Here is a 15039-nt window from a genome sequence, read left to right as displayed (position 1 = left end):
ATGGTGAAAAAGCTTCGAAAGCATTGCAGTCGGAACCCAGCCCTGGCCCGAGGGATTGGTAGGTTCTCCAGGCCCAAGAGCCATTTTCAAGTGGAAATTTGCTGCACCAAGACCCAGATTGAAAAGAAAAAGAAAGAGAAGGTGCCTGCTACTATTTCAAAGCCAGTTGGTGGAGATAAGAATGGAGGAACCCGTGTGGTAAAGATTCTCAAAATGCCTAAGTATTACCTTACTGAGGACGTGCCTAGAAAGCTGCTAAGTCATTTCAAAAAGCCCTTCGGCCAGTATGTGAGGAGACTTCGAGCTAGCATCACCCCAGGCACCGTTCTGATCATGCTCCCTGGCCACCACAGGGGCAAGCAAGTGGTTGTCCTGAAGCAGCTGGCTAGTGCTTGCTACTGGTGACTGGACCTCTGACCATCAACTGTGTTCCTTGGAGAAGGACTCATCAGAAATTTGCCATTGCTATGTCTATCTGGGTTAACCTTTCGGGTGTAAAAATTCCAAATCATCTTACTGATGCTTACTTCAAGAAGAAAAGGTTCCATAAACCTAGACACCAAGGAGAGATTTTTGATACAGAAAAAGAGAAATACGAGCTTACAGAGCAGCACAAGTGGACTCTCAGATCCTGCCCCAAATCAAGAAAATTCCTCAGTTCCGAGGCTACCTGGGTTCTGTATTCTTTCTCAGAACGGAGTTTATCCTCACAAATTAGTGTTTTAAATGCCTTGCAGAGAAGTCTTATTAAAATATTTGGAATAAAAAAACATAAAGACTGTAATAAATACTACATGTGCATCTTTTCTTAGCTTCCTTGTAAGTTTTCTTTTGTTCTCTACTGTCCACTTCTTAACTTTTTCCAATTTTTTTCTGCACATAGACCCTGTGAACAATAAACCTGTTACAACAAATGCTGTAGGGGCAGAGCCAAGATGGCGGAGTAGAAAGATGCACATACACATAGCTCCGAACCCACAACCCATAGAACATCTGTATAAAGTAACTCACAGCGAATTCTGGAGAAGTGAGATCACAGAACAGTGGAGCGAAGGAGATTTCTGTTCCAGAGAGACCTGCAAACCTCTCCCAAAAGGTCCATCGTGCTGCAGATGCGGAGCCCAGCCCAGCCTTGCCGTGGCCGCGGTGCTGAGAGAAACAGATCCGAGCAGGCTTCAGGGATGGGATCTCCAGCGGCCGCGCAGGTCCCTCCACCCACAGGTGACGGGGGTCGGTGAGAGGGTCTCTTTGGCGGGTTGAGAGGGGAGTGGGGTACCCCCACAACTCAGGCCCCCTCGGGAGGCAGAAGCTGAGGCAGCAGCAGACCAGGGCTCCCCAAGCAGGCAGGAGCCTGGATCCATTGTTGAAGGTCTGTGCATAAACCCCCTGAGGGAATTGAGCCCAAGAGGCGGCCCTGCCCAGACCTGAGCACCTGAACTTAATCTCACACTGAAAAGTAGCCCTGCCCCTGCCGAAGCCCCGAGGCTGGGGAGCAGCATTTGAATCTCAGACCCCAAGCGCTGGCTGGGAGGATCAGGAGTCAAGGTGGGTGTGAGGAGAATATTCAGAGGTCAAGTCACTGGCTGGGAAAATGCCCAGAAAAGGGAAAAGAAATAAGACTATAGAAGGTTACTTTCTTGGTGAACAGGCGTTTCCTCCCTTCCTTTCTGATGAGGAAGAACAATGCTTACCATCAGGCAAAGACACAGAAATCAAGGCTTCTGTGTCCCAGCCCACCCAATGGGCTCAGGCCATGGAAGAGCTCCAAAAGAATTTTGAAAATCAAGTTAGAGAGGTGGAGGAAAAACTGGGAAAAGAAATGAAAGACATGCAAGCAAAGTATGAAAAACAAATAAACACCCTGCTAAAGGAGACCAAAAAAAATGCTGAAGAAAATAACACCTTGAAAAATAGGCTAACTCAATTGGCAAAAGAGGTTCAAAAAGCCAATGAGGAGAAGAATGCTTTCAAAAGCAGAATTAGCCAAATGGAAAAGGAGATTCAAAAGCTCACTGAAGAAAATAGTTCTTTCAAAATTAGAATGGAACAGATGGAGGCTAATGACTTTATGAGAAACCAAGAAATCACAAAACAAAACCAAAAGAATGAAAAAATGGAAGATAATGTGAAATATCTCATTGGAAAAACAACTGACCTGGAAAATAGATCCAGGAGAGACAATTTTAAAATTATGGGACTACCTGAAAGCCATGATCAAAAAAAGAGCCTAGACATCATCTTTCATGAAATTATCAAGGAAAACTGCCCTGAGATTCTAGAACCAGAGGGCAAAATAAATATTCAAGGAATCCACAGAACATCGCCTAAAAGAGATCCAAAAAGAGAAACTCCTAGGAACATTGTGGCCAAATTCCAGAGTTCCCAGGTCAAGAAGAAAATATTGCCAGAAGCTAGAAAGAAACAATTCAAGTATTGTGGAAATACAATCAGGATAACACAAGATCTAGCAGCTTCTATATTAAGGGATCGAAGGGCATGGAATAGGATATTCCAGAAGTCAAAGGAACTAGGACTAAAACCAAGAATCACCTACCCAGAATACTTCAGGGGAAAAATTGGTCTTTCAATGAAATAGAGGATTTTCAAGCATTCTTGATGAAAAGACCAGAGCTGAAAAGAAAATTTAACTTTCAAACACAAGAATGAAGAGAAGCATGAAAAGGTGAACAGCAAAGAGAAGTCATAAGGGACTTACTAAAGTTGAACTGTTTACATTCCTACATGGAAAGATAATATTTGTAACTCTTGAAACTTTTCAGTAGCTGGGTACTGGGTGGGATTACACACACACACATGCACATGCACATGCACACACACATAGAGACAGAGTGCACAGAGTGAATTGAAGAGGATGGGATCATATCTTAAAAAAATGAAATCAAGCAGTGAGAGAGAAATATATTGGGAGGAGAAAGGGAGAAATTGAATGGGGCAAATTATCTCTCATAAAAGAGGCAAGCAAAAGACTTATTAGTGGAGGGATAAAGAGGGGAGGTGAGAGAAAAACATGAAATTTACTCTCATCACATTCCACTAAAGGAAGGAATAAAATGCACACTCATTTTGGTATAAAAACCTATCTTACAATATAGGAAAGTGGGGGATAAGGGGATAAGCAGGGTGGGGGGGATGATGGAAGGGAGGGCATGGTGAGGAGGGAGCAATTTGAGGTCAACACTCATGGGGAGGGATAGGATCAAAAGAGAACAGAAGTAATGGGGGACAGCATAGGATGGAGGGAAATATAGTTAGTCTTATACAACACAACTATTATGGAAGTCATTTGCAAAACTACACAGATTTGGCCTATATTGAATTGCTTGCCTTCCAAAGGGAAGGGGTGGGGAGGGAGGGAGGTAAAGAAGTTGGAACTCAAAGTGTTAGGATCAACTGTCGAGTAATGTTCTTGCCACTAGGAAATAAGAAATACAAGTAAAGGGCTATAGAAAATTATCTGGCCCTACAGGACAAAAGAGAAGATGGAGACAAGGGCAGAGAGGGATGATAGAAGAGAGAGCAGATTGGGCATAGGGGCAATTAGAATGCTTGGTGTTTGGGGGGGAGAGGATAAAAGGGGAGAAAATTTGTAACCCAAAATTTTGTTAAAATGAATATTAAAAGTTAAATAAAAAAAATTAAAATAAATAAATAAATAAATAAAAAGAAATACAACAAATGCTGTACTATTTTAGGCTGTTTCCTCCACATATTAAAATTCTGTTTCCTCTTAAAGTGCTCCAGAACCTAGCTCCTCCTGTCTTTCCAGTCAATCTCCCTACACTTTAATCCTCTCTACACTCTAGCATCTGACCTCACAGTCCTCCAGGCTGTTTCTCCCGTAGGATACTCCTCATCTGTCATCATACCTGTTCAACAGCTGCTCCCCCCATGCCTTCACTTCCATCCACCATCTTCCTTCAAGACTCACCTCAAATCCCACCTTATACAAGAGGTAGATGGGGGTTAGATTCTTGGCATAAATGGATATTTAGAGATTGAGCTATATGAGGGAAACTTTTAACAAATTTATCAGTACAATAACCTTGGTGACAGGGAGGGTGGGAGGAAGGAAGGAAGGAATGAGGGAGGGAAGAAGGAAGAGCCTTGTTAATGGGGAGAAGAGACTTTCTCTCCCTTACTTTCATATTTGATTATTGCAATGCAGTATCCTCTTGGGGAGATGGACAGACCTGCGATGTCACCTAGGACATCTGTGAAAATTCAGTAGGAGTTCGAGACAATGTATAGGTAACATAAACACAGGCAGTGACTACATTCCCAAACAGGTCATGTTTCCTTCCTTCCTTCCTTCCTTCCTTCCTTCCTTCCTTCCTTCCTTCCTTCCTTCCTTCCTTCCTTCCTTCCCTCCCTCCCTCCCTCCCTCCCTCCCTCCTTCCTTCCTTCCTTCCTTCCTTCCTTCCTTCCTTCCTTCCTTCCTTCCTTCCTTCCTTCCTTCCTTCCTTCCTTCCTTCCTTCCTTCCTTCCTTCCCTTTTTCTTAATTTTTTTCTTGGCACCAAACCCTACACTTCCTCTCAGTTCTAATCCAGGAATTACCTTCTCCACTTCCCTTTGCCTTCCTCCGTGGCCCCTCCCCCTCATCACTCTCCTCTTTACAGGTTTCCCGCAGGTCCTCTAGGCACCAGGGGAGGGGCCCTGGTCAAGAGGAGGCGCACCCTGAGTTCCCCGAGCCCTAGGCCGTGTTTGGGAGGCAGCCCAGGCAGCCTGGAGCTTGAGGCCAGCTCCTGGGTCTTCCTGGGGTCTCCTGTATTGACTGAGCTTCATGCACGAACTTTTCCAGCTTGGGAGCCGATTCTCAGGCACGTGGTGTGGGAAGACAGGGCCAAGCCTGGGGGTGGGGGTGGGAGATGCTTTATGGGCATCCTTAAATTTTAAATATGTTATTCTTCTCTTTAACACAGTTGTTGTTTCTATGATTTGTTCATTCATTCAGGATATCAGTACCAAGGCTCAAATTTTGCCTTTTGTTGCTAACACTGTATTAATTGTTACTTTTATTGAATTATGGTCTAAAAAGATGTGCTTGATATTTCTGCTTTTAAATATTTATTGATGTTTTCTATTTCCAGTGTCTATTTTTGTAGAAGTACCAAGAAATGCTGAGAATTTGTATTTTCTTCAAAAAATGGCATTCCTCTTTCTTATTTAAAAAAAAAAACAACTTATTTTCCTTACATTTTGAGTTCTTCAGTTCTGAACTGCTTCCCTTTCAAGTCCGAACTACTTAAGTTCAACATTTGACACAGATTGTATGTGAAACCATACAATACATACTTCCATGTATCAGTTCTTTCTCGGGGCAGGGGGTGTGGAGGTGGGGGTAGGGGTGGATAGGATCTTCATTCACAGGTCCTTTGTAGCTTATTTTAATATTCATATTACTCAGAATAGCCTAATCATTTACAATTCCTCTTTGAATGGTATACAACATTCTCTTGGCTCTGCTCATATCACTCTCAATTTTTTCATGCAAGTCTTTTCATGTTTTTCTAAAATTAAGCTGCTTGTCATTTCTTACAGCACAATAATATTCCATCACAATCTTATAGTACAACTGATTCAGCCATTCCCCAACTGATGGGCATCCCCTCAATTTCCACTTTTTTGCCACCACACAAGGAGCCGCTATAATTTTTTTTTTAAATATGGGTTCTCATAGCTTTTTGAGTGTAATTCCATATTGCTTTTTAATGTTTGGATCAGTTCATAGTTTCATTAATAGTGTAATAGTGTCCCAATTTTTCCAGATCCCTTCCAACATTTGTTATTTTCCCCTTCTGTCATTTTAACCAATCTAAAGATGGTACTCAAAGTAGTTTTAATTTGCATTTCTCAAATCAATTATGATTTAGAGAATTTTTTCATATGACTAAAGATAGCTTTGATTTTTTTTCTCCAAAATTGCCTGTTTATATCCTTTGACCATTTACTGATTGAGGAATTATTTATACTCTTAAAAAAATTTGCAAAGTTCTCCATGTATTTCAGATATGAGACCTTTTAGAAACTTTTCATAAAAAAACTTCCCCAATTTCCTGCTTTCCTTCTAACCTTGCATATATTGGTTTTATTTATATAAAATCTTTTTAATTGAATGTAATCAAAGTTATCCTCGTTTATATCACATAAGGCTACTTCCTGTTTATTCATAAATTCTTCACTTATCCATAAATCTGATAGGTAGCATGTTCCATGTTGTCCTCATTTACTTATCCCTTTATGTCTAAGTCACTTATCCATTTTGACATTATCCTGGTAAATGGTGTAAGATATTGATCTATACCTAGTTTCTGCCAGACTGCTTTCAATTTTGACAACAAATTTTACCAAATAGTAAATTATTATCCCCAAGACTTAAATCTTTACATTTATCAAACACAAGATTTTTATAATCAGTATTAATCTTTCAAATCTCATTTATCTTATGGTCACATCAATTTTATATTTTCCTCATTTCTCTTTCTGTTAGATTCATTGTGCTATGTGAGACATATAAATATCTCCTACAATTGTTAGATTACTTTTTTGGTCCATTTTCTATCATTTACCTTTATGAATTTAGATGCTATATACCATTTTGTGCAAGTACACTCTATGGTGACAATAATTTCATCTGATGCATAGTAAATTTTGCACCAGTCTCCCATTTTCATTCTCTGTGTAGTTTTATTTTTTATATGTGCTTTTTAAAATCAACAAATTGCGTGACTTTGTTTTCTTATCCATTCTCCCATTGTCTTTCTTTTAATTGGATTTTAAAATCCAGGTACATATATGGCTATAATTGTTGAATTTACATCTTCTTTTTGTTTTTGTCTTCATTTTTGTCTCCTTTCATGTTATCATTTTGTTCTTGGGATTAATTTTGCTTGTAGTAATTTGATGCTTGTCTGCCTCCACAGATTTCCCTCTCACTTCTGACTACCACCTCCTCACAGTTCCTTGAATTTACCTAAATTGTTGATTTCTCTTTCTTTGTCTATACCTCCGCATATCTTTGACCTTCCCCTTTCATCAACCATATACATGTGTCAGGCAAAATATTGCCTGCCCACTTCAGCACCACAGCCAACATTTTAACTTAAGTAATATTCTTTTGTGGTACTTTGTTCCAAGAAGTTTTCATTTATTATGTCCTCAATATTGCTATCCTTTTATGAATTGCATATGTCACACATGGGACATGAATGCACATACATAATATGTACATTATATATACATACACATTTCTAAATATAACACATTTACATAAATACTCTGTAGGAAAAGAAAGAAAGAGAGAGAGAATACAAGGGTAAGGCTTAAGTGCAATAATCGGTACAAAATACTTTGCTAACCTTGCAATACCCATATACATATGCTATATATACATACACACAAATTGTCATCATCATTATTATTATTGTTATTAGCCTGCAGTTGTCAGGGTTAAATAATGATGTCATTTCCTTCACTCAAGCTGTTGGTTGTGTTTGTCCTTCATTCTCGAAGAGGACCATGACATCAAGATGGTGGCATGACTTGCAGTTGACTTTGATTTGAGTGAGAGAGGGCTGTGCAAGGTCACCAACCTCACTTTCTCCTCATGAGCCATGTAGGTGCAGTGGCCTGATATTCATCAGGACGGCTGGAGATGACCCAATATGCAACGTGAGACATTGCAATTGCTTTGCTCAAGCAATATTTGAATGAACAAGCCAGTAAAATATCAACAACTGGATTTTCCAAGGGAAAAAATGTATTCACATGCTTCAAAGTTTAATCTTACTTGTTTCAACTTTTGACAGCAATGGAAGTTTATAAAGCACTTTCACTTATGATTCAAACATTGTTAGTTGTTACCAAATTGACTTTACTATGGTATGTATAAGTTTCACAAAAAAGTAGTTTTACCTTGCTTTATGTTGAATTCATTGTTGTTATTCAGTTGTTTTAGTTGTGACTGATTCTTCATTATTCCATTTGGGGTTATCTTGGCAAAGATACTGGAGTAGTTAGCCATTTTCTTCTCTAGTTCATTTTACAGATGAGGAAACTGAGGCAAATAGGGTTCAATGACTTGACCAGGGTCACACAGCTAGTAAGTGTCTAATGCCAGATTTGAACTCAGGTGTTCCTGACTATAGGCCCAGTGCTGTATGCACTTGGTCACCTAAGTGCCCACAAATTCATTAAAAAGCATCAAATCTGCAGCAAAAGCTAATTTTCAGAACAATTCAGTGTTTTATAATGATGGCTGAGAATGGGTCTCATTCTTGGCCATTGGCTCAAAAAATCATAATAAAACTTTTTTTTGTCTCTTCTTGTTTTGACTTAGCACTAGTCACTACTATGCACTAGTTACCTAACCATCCTGCTATCTACTTCAGGCCATCTTATCATATGCCTGCCTCATGCATAACTACTCATTTCCCACCCAAATGCCTTTTCATCTCTCTTTCCCTGGCTACCACTTGCCTCAATGTTGTCTTCTCGTAAGAATGTAAGCTCCTTGAGACAGGAACTGTGTCTCCTTTTATACTTGTCTCCAGGACTAAGCAAATTGAGTGACACATAGTACATGCTTGCTAAATGCTTTTTTCTTCCTTCCTTCCTTCACACCTTTTCTACCTTATTTAACTCAGGGCAACTAAGTAGTGCAGTGAATAGAACACCAGTGCAGGAGTCAGAAGGACCTGAGTTCAAATCTCACCTCAGGCACTTGGCACTCATTAACTGTGTGACCTTGGGCAAGTCACTTAACCCCAATTGCCTCATCCTGGGTCATCTCCAGTCATCTTGATGAATATCTGGTCACTGCATTCAGATGGCTCTGTAGAGAAGTGAGACTGGTGACCTGCACAGCCCTCCCTCACTCAAAACAAAGTCAAGTGCAAGTCATGTCATTATTTCTCTGATGGCATGGTCTTTGGCAATGAAGGACAGACACACACACCTTATTCAGCTTATTCAATCATATTCACCTGGGCTCTGTTCCTGGCTTCTCCAGTTTTAATATATTTTCTTGTTACCAGTCTTGACCCATCATTGATACCATAAGAAAGTGTATGACTGATGGAGAGTCATTAGTTCTAGAATTGATATAGTGCCTACCAAGTGGTAGAAAGGTATGGCATATTTTAAAAGATATTTTATTGCAGTTATACTAGGATAAAAATTATCTGAAAGTGTCATGTAAGAAGTCAGCAGCTTGCAAGCATATTAACAACCTATGTTAATTTCCCAGATAAAAAGAAGTACAGAAATGGTGCTCATTAGAAGCATGATATTGTAGAACTATAACAGTATGAAATGTGTAATATTTTGGACATATACTTCCCCAAAGTGTAAATATCACAGGACAGTGTGATAGGCATCAAAAGCCCATTCCACTTTTCAAAAATACTAATTTTTGAGAACATCCTCCTTTCCCTCAACATATCAAGATTAATGTTACTTCTTCTTTAATGACTGACTGTGTACCAGGGACTACATTAAGGGCTAGAGATACCAAAAGAAAGGCAAAAATCCAAAACAAATCCCAATTCTTGCTCTCAAGAAGTTTCTAATTGAAGCTCATAGTCATGTAGTATTGCATTACCCTTTAGTTTTATACCCCTTCAATTCTGTTTTTCCCACCATAGGAGTCATTTATATAGTAAGAATTATATTGATCTAGACTAGGGATTCTTAACCATTTTATGTGGCATGGACCCCTCTGGCAGTCTGATGAAATCTATGGGGCCACTTTCTTAGTCAGTCAATAAACATTTTATTAAGCGCTTAAATGTCCCCCCTGCTAGGTACTGAGAATATAAAGTTGTATTTTTTTTTTTACCAAGGATACAAAAAAATACAGTCCCTGCTCTCAAGGACCTTATGATCTAATGAGGGACACAACGTGGAAACAACCATGCACAAACAAACTATGACAATAAATTGGAAACAATGAAAATTAGAGGGAAGGAACTAGAATGAAGGGAGACTGGGACAGGCTTCTTGCAGAAGGTAGAATTTTAGGTGGCCCATGAAGGGATCCAGGGAAGCCAGGAAGTGGAAATGAGGTAGGAAAACATTCCATACGTGGAGGATCTATGGCCAGTGGAAATGCCGGAAGTTTGGAGATGAGTGTCTTTCTCAAGGAACAATGAGACCAAGGTCACTGAATCAGCAAGTACATAGTGGAATATAAGAAGCAAGCAGACTAAAGGTATCCATTTCTACAGCAACAGGGGTTAGGGAAAGAAAAGAAATTTACATATTAACTTTATTTAAAAGGAATAGCAAGTTGTACATAATTTGTAATTCCATGTGCAGTCATCTCTTTTAAATTACTTTATGGAAGTGCTTGTTTTATTCCAAAATTAAAAATAAATAAAGCAAAACAAAATGACTAAAGGTGAGCAGAAGTAGGTTATGAAGGGCTTTGAGTAGCACAGCATTTTATATTTGATCCTTGATATGATAGGGAGCCACTGGAGTTTGTTGAGTAGGGGAGTGAGATGATCAGACCTGTGCTTTAGGCAGATCACTTTATCTAAGTAAAGAATAGACTGGAGTAAAGAGGGATCACTCATCAAACTTTGGAATAGTACAGACATAAGATGGTAAGAGTCTGGCATCAGTAAGGTTATAGAGCCAGAGGAGAGAATGAACATATGCAAAAGATGTTATGATGGGAACATCTTCAGTCTTGGAAATAGATTAGATATGGGCAGCAAGAGTAAGGAGTCATTAATGACACAAAGATTGTGATCCTGGGGACCAGTAGGATAGGGGTACCATCAATAGTAAAGAGAATTTAGAAAGAAGGGAGGATTTGGGGGAAAGCTAAGTTTGGTTTTGGACATGTTGAGTTTAAGATGGCTATGGGACATTCAGTTTAGGATATCTAAGAGGTACTTGGACATACAAGACTGGAGGCCAGCAGAGAGGTTTAGTGCCAGAAAAGTAGATTTGAGTTTCATCAGCAGAGAAATGATAATTGAATCCATAAAAACTGATGAAATTACCAAGTGAAATAACATACAGAGAAAAGGGAAAACATAGGTAAGTGAGCATGACCTAAATAACAGTCTAGCAAAGGAGACAGAGAAGCAATGATCACCTAGGTAGGAGAAGTACTGGGACAGGATAGTGTCAGGAAAACCTAGAAAGAAGAAAGTATTGAGAAGAGGGTCATCAACACTGGCAAAGTCTGCAGATGAGGACTGAGAAAAGGCTATTAGATTCAGCAATAAGGGGATCATAGATAACTTTGGAGAGAACAATTTCAGTTGAATGATGAGATCAGAAAGCAGATGACTTTAGAGAGATTGAAAAAGAAAGGAAATGGAGGAAATGGTTTTAGATGGTATTCTTAAGCAGTCTAGCCACAAAGGAGAAGAGATATGAGCTGATAGAGACAATAGCCATGGGGTGGTAGAGGTTTTTGTGCAGGTGAAGAGAAATGGGGCATGTTTGTTGGCACTAAGGAAGCATCCAGTAAATAGGTAAAGATTGAAGATAAAAATGGAGAATGGAAAGAAAAGGGCATTGTGATGGTGGAGAATAAAGTTGTTAAATGTATAAAATACATAGGATTATAAAGGAAGCTAATTATATTGAAAATAGTTAATATTTTTTTAAACCAAGTTCATAGACTTCAGGTTAAGAATTGATTTGAACAGTGGAATCATTGGGTAAAATACAACCTTGACATAGTTTCCTCAAAGCACCTTTGACTTCCTTGTTTCTCAGGCTATAGATGATAGGATTTAACATGGGGGTAACAATACAGAAGAGGACAGAGGCAAGGATGATTACATCTAGGGAGTACCCTGACCTGGGCTGATCATAGTTGAAGTTTATGGTTCCATAGTAGATGACCACCACAGTGAGGTGAGAGGCACAGGTGGAGAAGGCTTTTTTCCGCCCTTGAGTAGACTGGATTTTCAAGATGGCAGAGATTATGAGCATGTAGGTCACAGCAGTGAAGAGGCATGTGCTCACACCAAAGGTGGCACTGGATACATAGACTGCAATGGCATTGACTGAAGTATCTGAGCAGGAGAGCTTCAGGAGTAGGGGGATATCACAGAGAAAATGACTAATTTGGTTAGGACCACACAAATTGAGAGTTACAGTGAGGCATATGTGTGTCAGAGAATTCACTAACCCACTCAACCAGCACCCAGCTGCTAAGTAGGCACAGACCCTCTTGCTCATGAGAACTGGGTAACGTAATGGGTGACAAATGGCTATAAATCTGTCATAAGCCATAGCAGCCAACAGGACACACTCACAACCTGAAAAAGTAACAAGGAAAAAGACCTGAGACAGGCAGCCTTCATAGGTAATGGTCTTCTTCTCTTGGAAAAAGTTTACCAGCATGATGGGGACAGTGGTGGAGGTGTAGCAGATGTCCAGGAAGGACAAGTTGCTGAGGAAATAGTACATAGGAGTATGAAGAACAGGATTGATTCTGATTGCTGTTAATATGAGAAGGTTCCCTAGAATAGTTAGCAGGTATATAACCAAAAATATCAGGAAGAGCAATCCTTGCAGTTGTGGGTGGTTGGAAAACCCCAGGAAGATGAATTCAGTGACAACTGTTTGGTTTCTCCTTTCCTTAATGTGTTTCATAGCTGAAATGAAAATAGAAGATATCATTGTTTGAAGGAGGAGTTGACCCCTTCCTCTACCTTACCTCACTTCACTCCACACAGAACAGAGAGAGAGCAGGAAGGACGAAGATGGACGAACTCATATTCATATGAATACCAAAGGATAGTCACCCAAGAAAGGAAACTAGACTTCTTCTCAACTCATGAATTTGGAGTTCTCTCTGACTACATTGCTTCACTAATATTCACTGACCTCTCTGCACTGAGCTCACTGATTGACTGACTGCTATTCTAAACAAAGACTCTGCTGGTGTGACATTATTTAAGTCATATGTTATAAATAAAGCATTTCTTAAGTGCCTACCATGTGCCAAGTACTGTGCTAAGCACTGAGGATACAAAAACAAAAAAGAAAGACAGTCCCATTGTACTGCTTTCTTTCTTGACAATTTTCTGTGACCCTAAGGTCACAAAGCTACTAAGCATCTGAGGTCAAATATGAGGTCTGATCTACCTGACTTCAGGTCAACCTTATACTCGCAAGGTTACCTAGGTGCCTGAGGTGGATCACATGTTCCCGGGGCCCCCTAGATGGGGCCCCAAGGTGACATGAATACCTGGTTGGCATTATTGGGGACACTGGAACAAGAACTAACACACATGTCCCCCATAAATCTCTTCTCAAGGCTAAAGATCTCCAGTGTCTTCAAAACTCATTTTCGTAGGGGCAACGGTGGCAAACACTCTGAGGGAAGGGAGGCAGAAGAGTGAGGAAAGGTGATCTACAGGGGAGCAGTCATCAGAGCAGAAAGTAGGAGAGGGAAAGGAAGAGCGAAATCAAGGAGGCGACCTGGGGAAGTGACTTATTCTTTGTCTCTCTTTTCAACTGTAAATTAGGGGAAATAAAAGCATTTCCTTTGCTGATTGGCTGTGAAGATGAAATGAGATGATGTTTATAAAGTGATTAGCACGGTTCTGGGCAGTGTATAAATGTACAAATGTTATCTATTGTAATTGTTTAGTTATCACATTGTCTTAGGATTTCTGCCTTTCTAAACATACCTTCTGTGTCCTTTATAGACCTCTGAAAAAGCCGTATTCCTACAGGCTTGGGGAGAGAAGTAGACCAGGGTAGTAGGCCTACACAAGAAGAGCATGTTCACCAACAAACTTGTGACTGGAGCTGCTGGTTTAATGGGATTATTGACTCAAGATCAATGGTAGATCAATGGGAACTGCAGCCAGTAGCTATCTTTGTTAAATCTTCTGTTCTCTCCTAGGTTATTTGGGAAACAAATCCTATCCCTTCCCTTCTGAAATGTCCCTCACATCTGTCCTTCGTATTCTCCCTGCTGTTACCATGGCCGCCATGGTCCCTCACCACCAAGTTCCTGCCTGCATTACTGTAGCAGTCCCAAAGTAGACTTCCTGTTCTCTGCTCCCTTCAAAGCAGCCTTCATGCTGGGAAGCCTCATCTGTCTAATGCACTGATCTAGTGATATCAACATTCTGCTCTACCATCCACAATGGCAATACAATGGTATTTTGTTGAACTGATTAATTTTTTTTCAATTAAAATTAAATTAAAATGTTAAAATAAAACAATCAATTAAAAACTAACCATATGTCTTTTGCTCATAGAAGTCCTGCTGAAAATAAATTTGATTGCCCTGATGACTCCTGGGTTTCACCCATGGTGAGAACATTGTTTTGCCCATGGATTCCCTAGGATAATGAATTAAATGATTTTAGGAAACTCAGAAAAAAATTGAGATGTTTCATGTCAATCAAAGAAGTATGACTGACCTCCTGCTTTGGAATTTTCTTCTTAAAAAAAACCCAAAGCATATAGGTGAAAGAAACTAGGTGTAAAACAGAAAAGAAAAGTTGAGGGTTCTTGAGTGGGAAGAAAATTAATTTCATGAGCATAACTGAAAAGCTCCTGCTTTAGTCTTGAGAACAGAGGTGGAATCAGCCTGTGGCAGTGAGCTGCTGCTCCTCTGTCTGCAGTGAGAGGACTTCAGCTTTTCAGGTCCTCCTCTGCTGGCTGCTCTAAACTCTTACCTTGCTTCAGGGGTTACTCCTCTGTGAGATCAGGTACATCAGCCTGAAAAATTCAAGTTATAAACCAGATTATTTCCTATTTACCTGGTCAATCCCTAGAGGCCAGAGCAGGCTTTATTCCCTGTGGTTATTTTCTTGAGTCTCTGGACTAGCTCCTCTTTAGCGCCTCAAACAATGAGACTTTCCTTTTCCCCAGGGTCAGAGGCTCATAGAACGTTTAAGAGCAAAGGGACCCTGAGAATCATCTTTCTGGAGCCTTTCCAGCATTGCTTCTTTGTCAACATTTCTGAGCTTCATTTACTAAATAAAGCTGGCATTTGAAACTTCAATTCAATTTAAAGATGTTAAGTA

At 39.9% G+C, this 15039-nt stretch overlaps 1 protein-coding gene and 1 pseudogene across 1 annotated transcript; one reads left to right on the top strand and one right to left on the bottom strand.

Moving 5' to 3' along the window:
* Positions 1-4915, top strand: LOC140522992 (large ribosomal subunit protein eL6 pseudogene; annotated as a pseudogene).
* Positions 4916-11668: 6753 nt separating this feature from the next.
* On the bottom strand, positions 11669-12643 carry LOC140523930 (olfactory receptor 5V1-like). Its single transcript, XM_072638493.1, has one exon. It carries the CDS (start codon positions 12641-12643, stop codon positions 11669-11671), a length of 975 nt encoding a protein of 324 aa, XP_072494594.1.
* Positions 12644-15039: the final 2396 nt, after the last annotated feature.

This window comes from Notamacropus eugenii, chromosome 2 (genome assembly GCF_028372415.1).
Source record: "Notamacropus eugenii isolate mMacEug1 chromosome 2, mMacEug1.pri_v2, whole genome shotgun sequence".
Lineage (NCBI taxonomy): Eukaryota > Metazoa > Chordata > Mammalia > Diprotodontia > Macropodidae > Notamacropus > Notamacropus eugenii.
Note: the sequence above shows the minus strand (reverse complement) of the source record. Positions and strands in the feature narration are given on the sequence as shown.

Excerpts from the sequence above, each read along its gene's own strand:
- LOC140523930 (XM_072638493.1), bottom strand. The coding sequence starts at position 12,643 with ATGAAACACATTAAGGAAAGGAGAAACCAAACAGTTGTCACTGAATTC.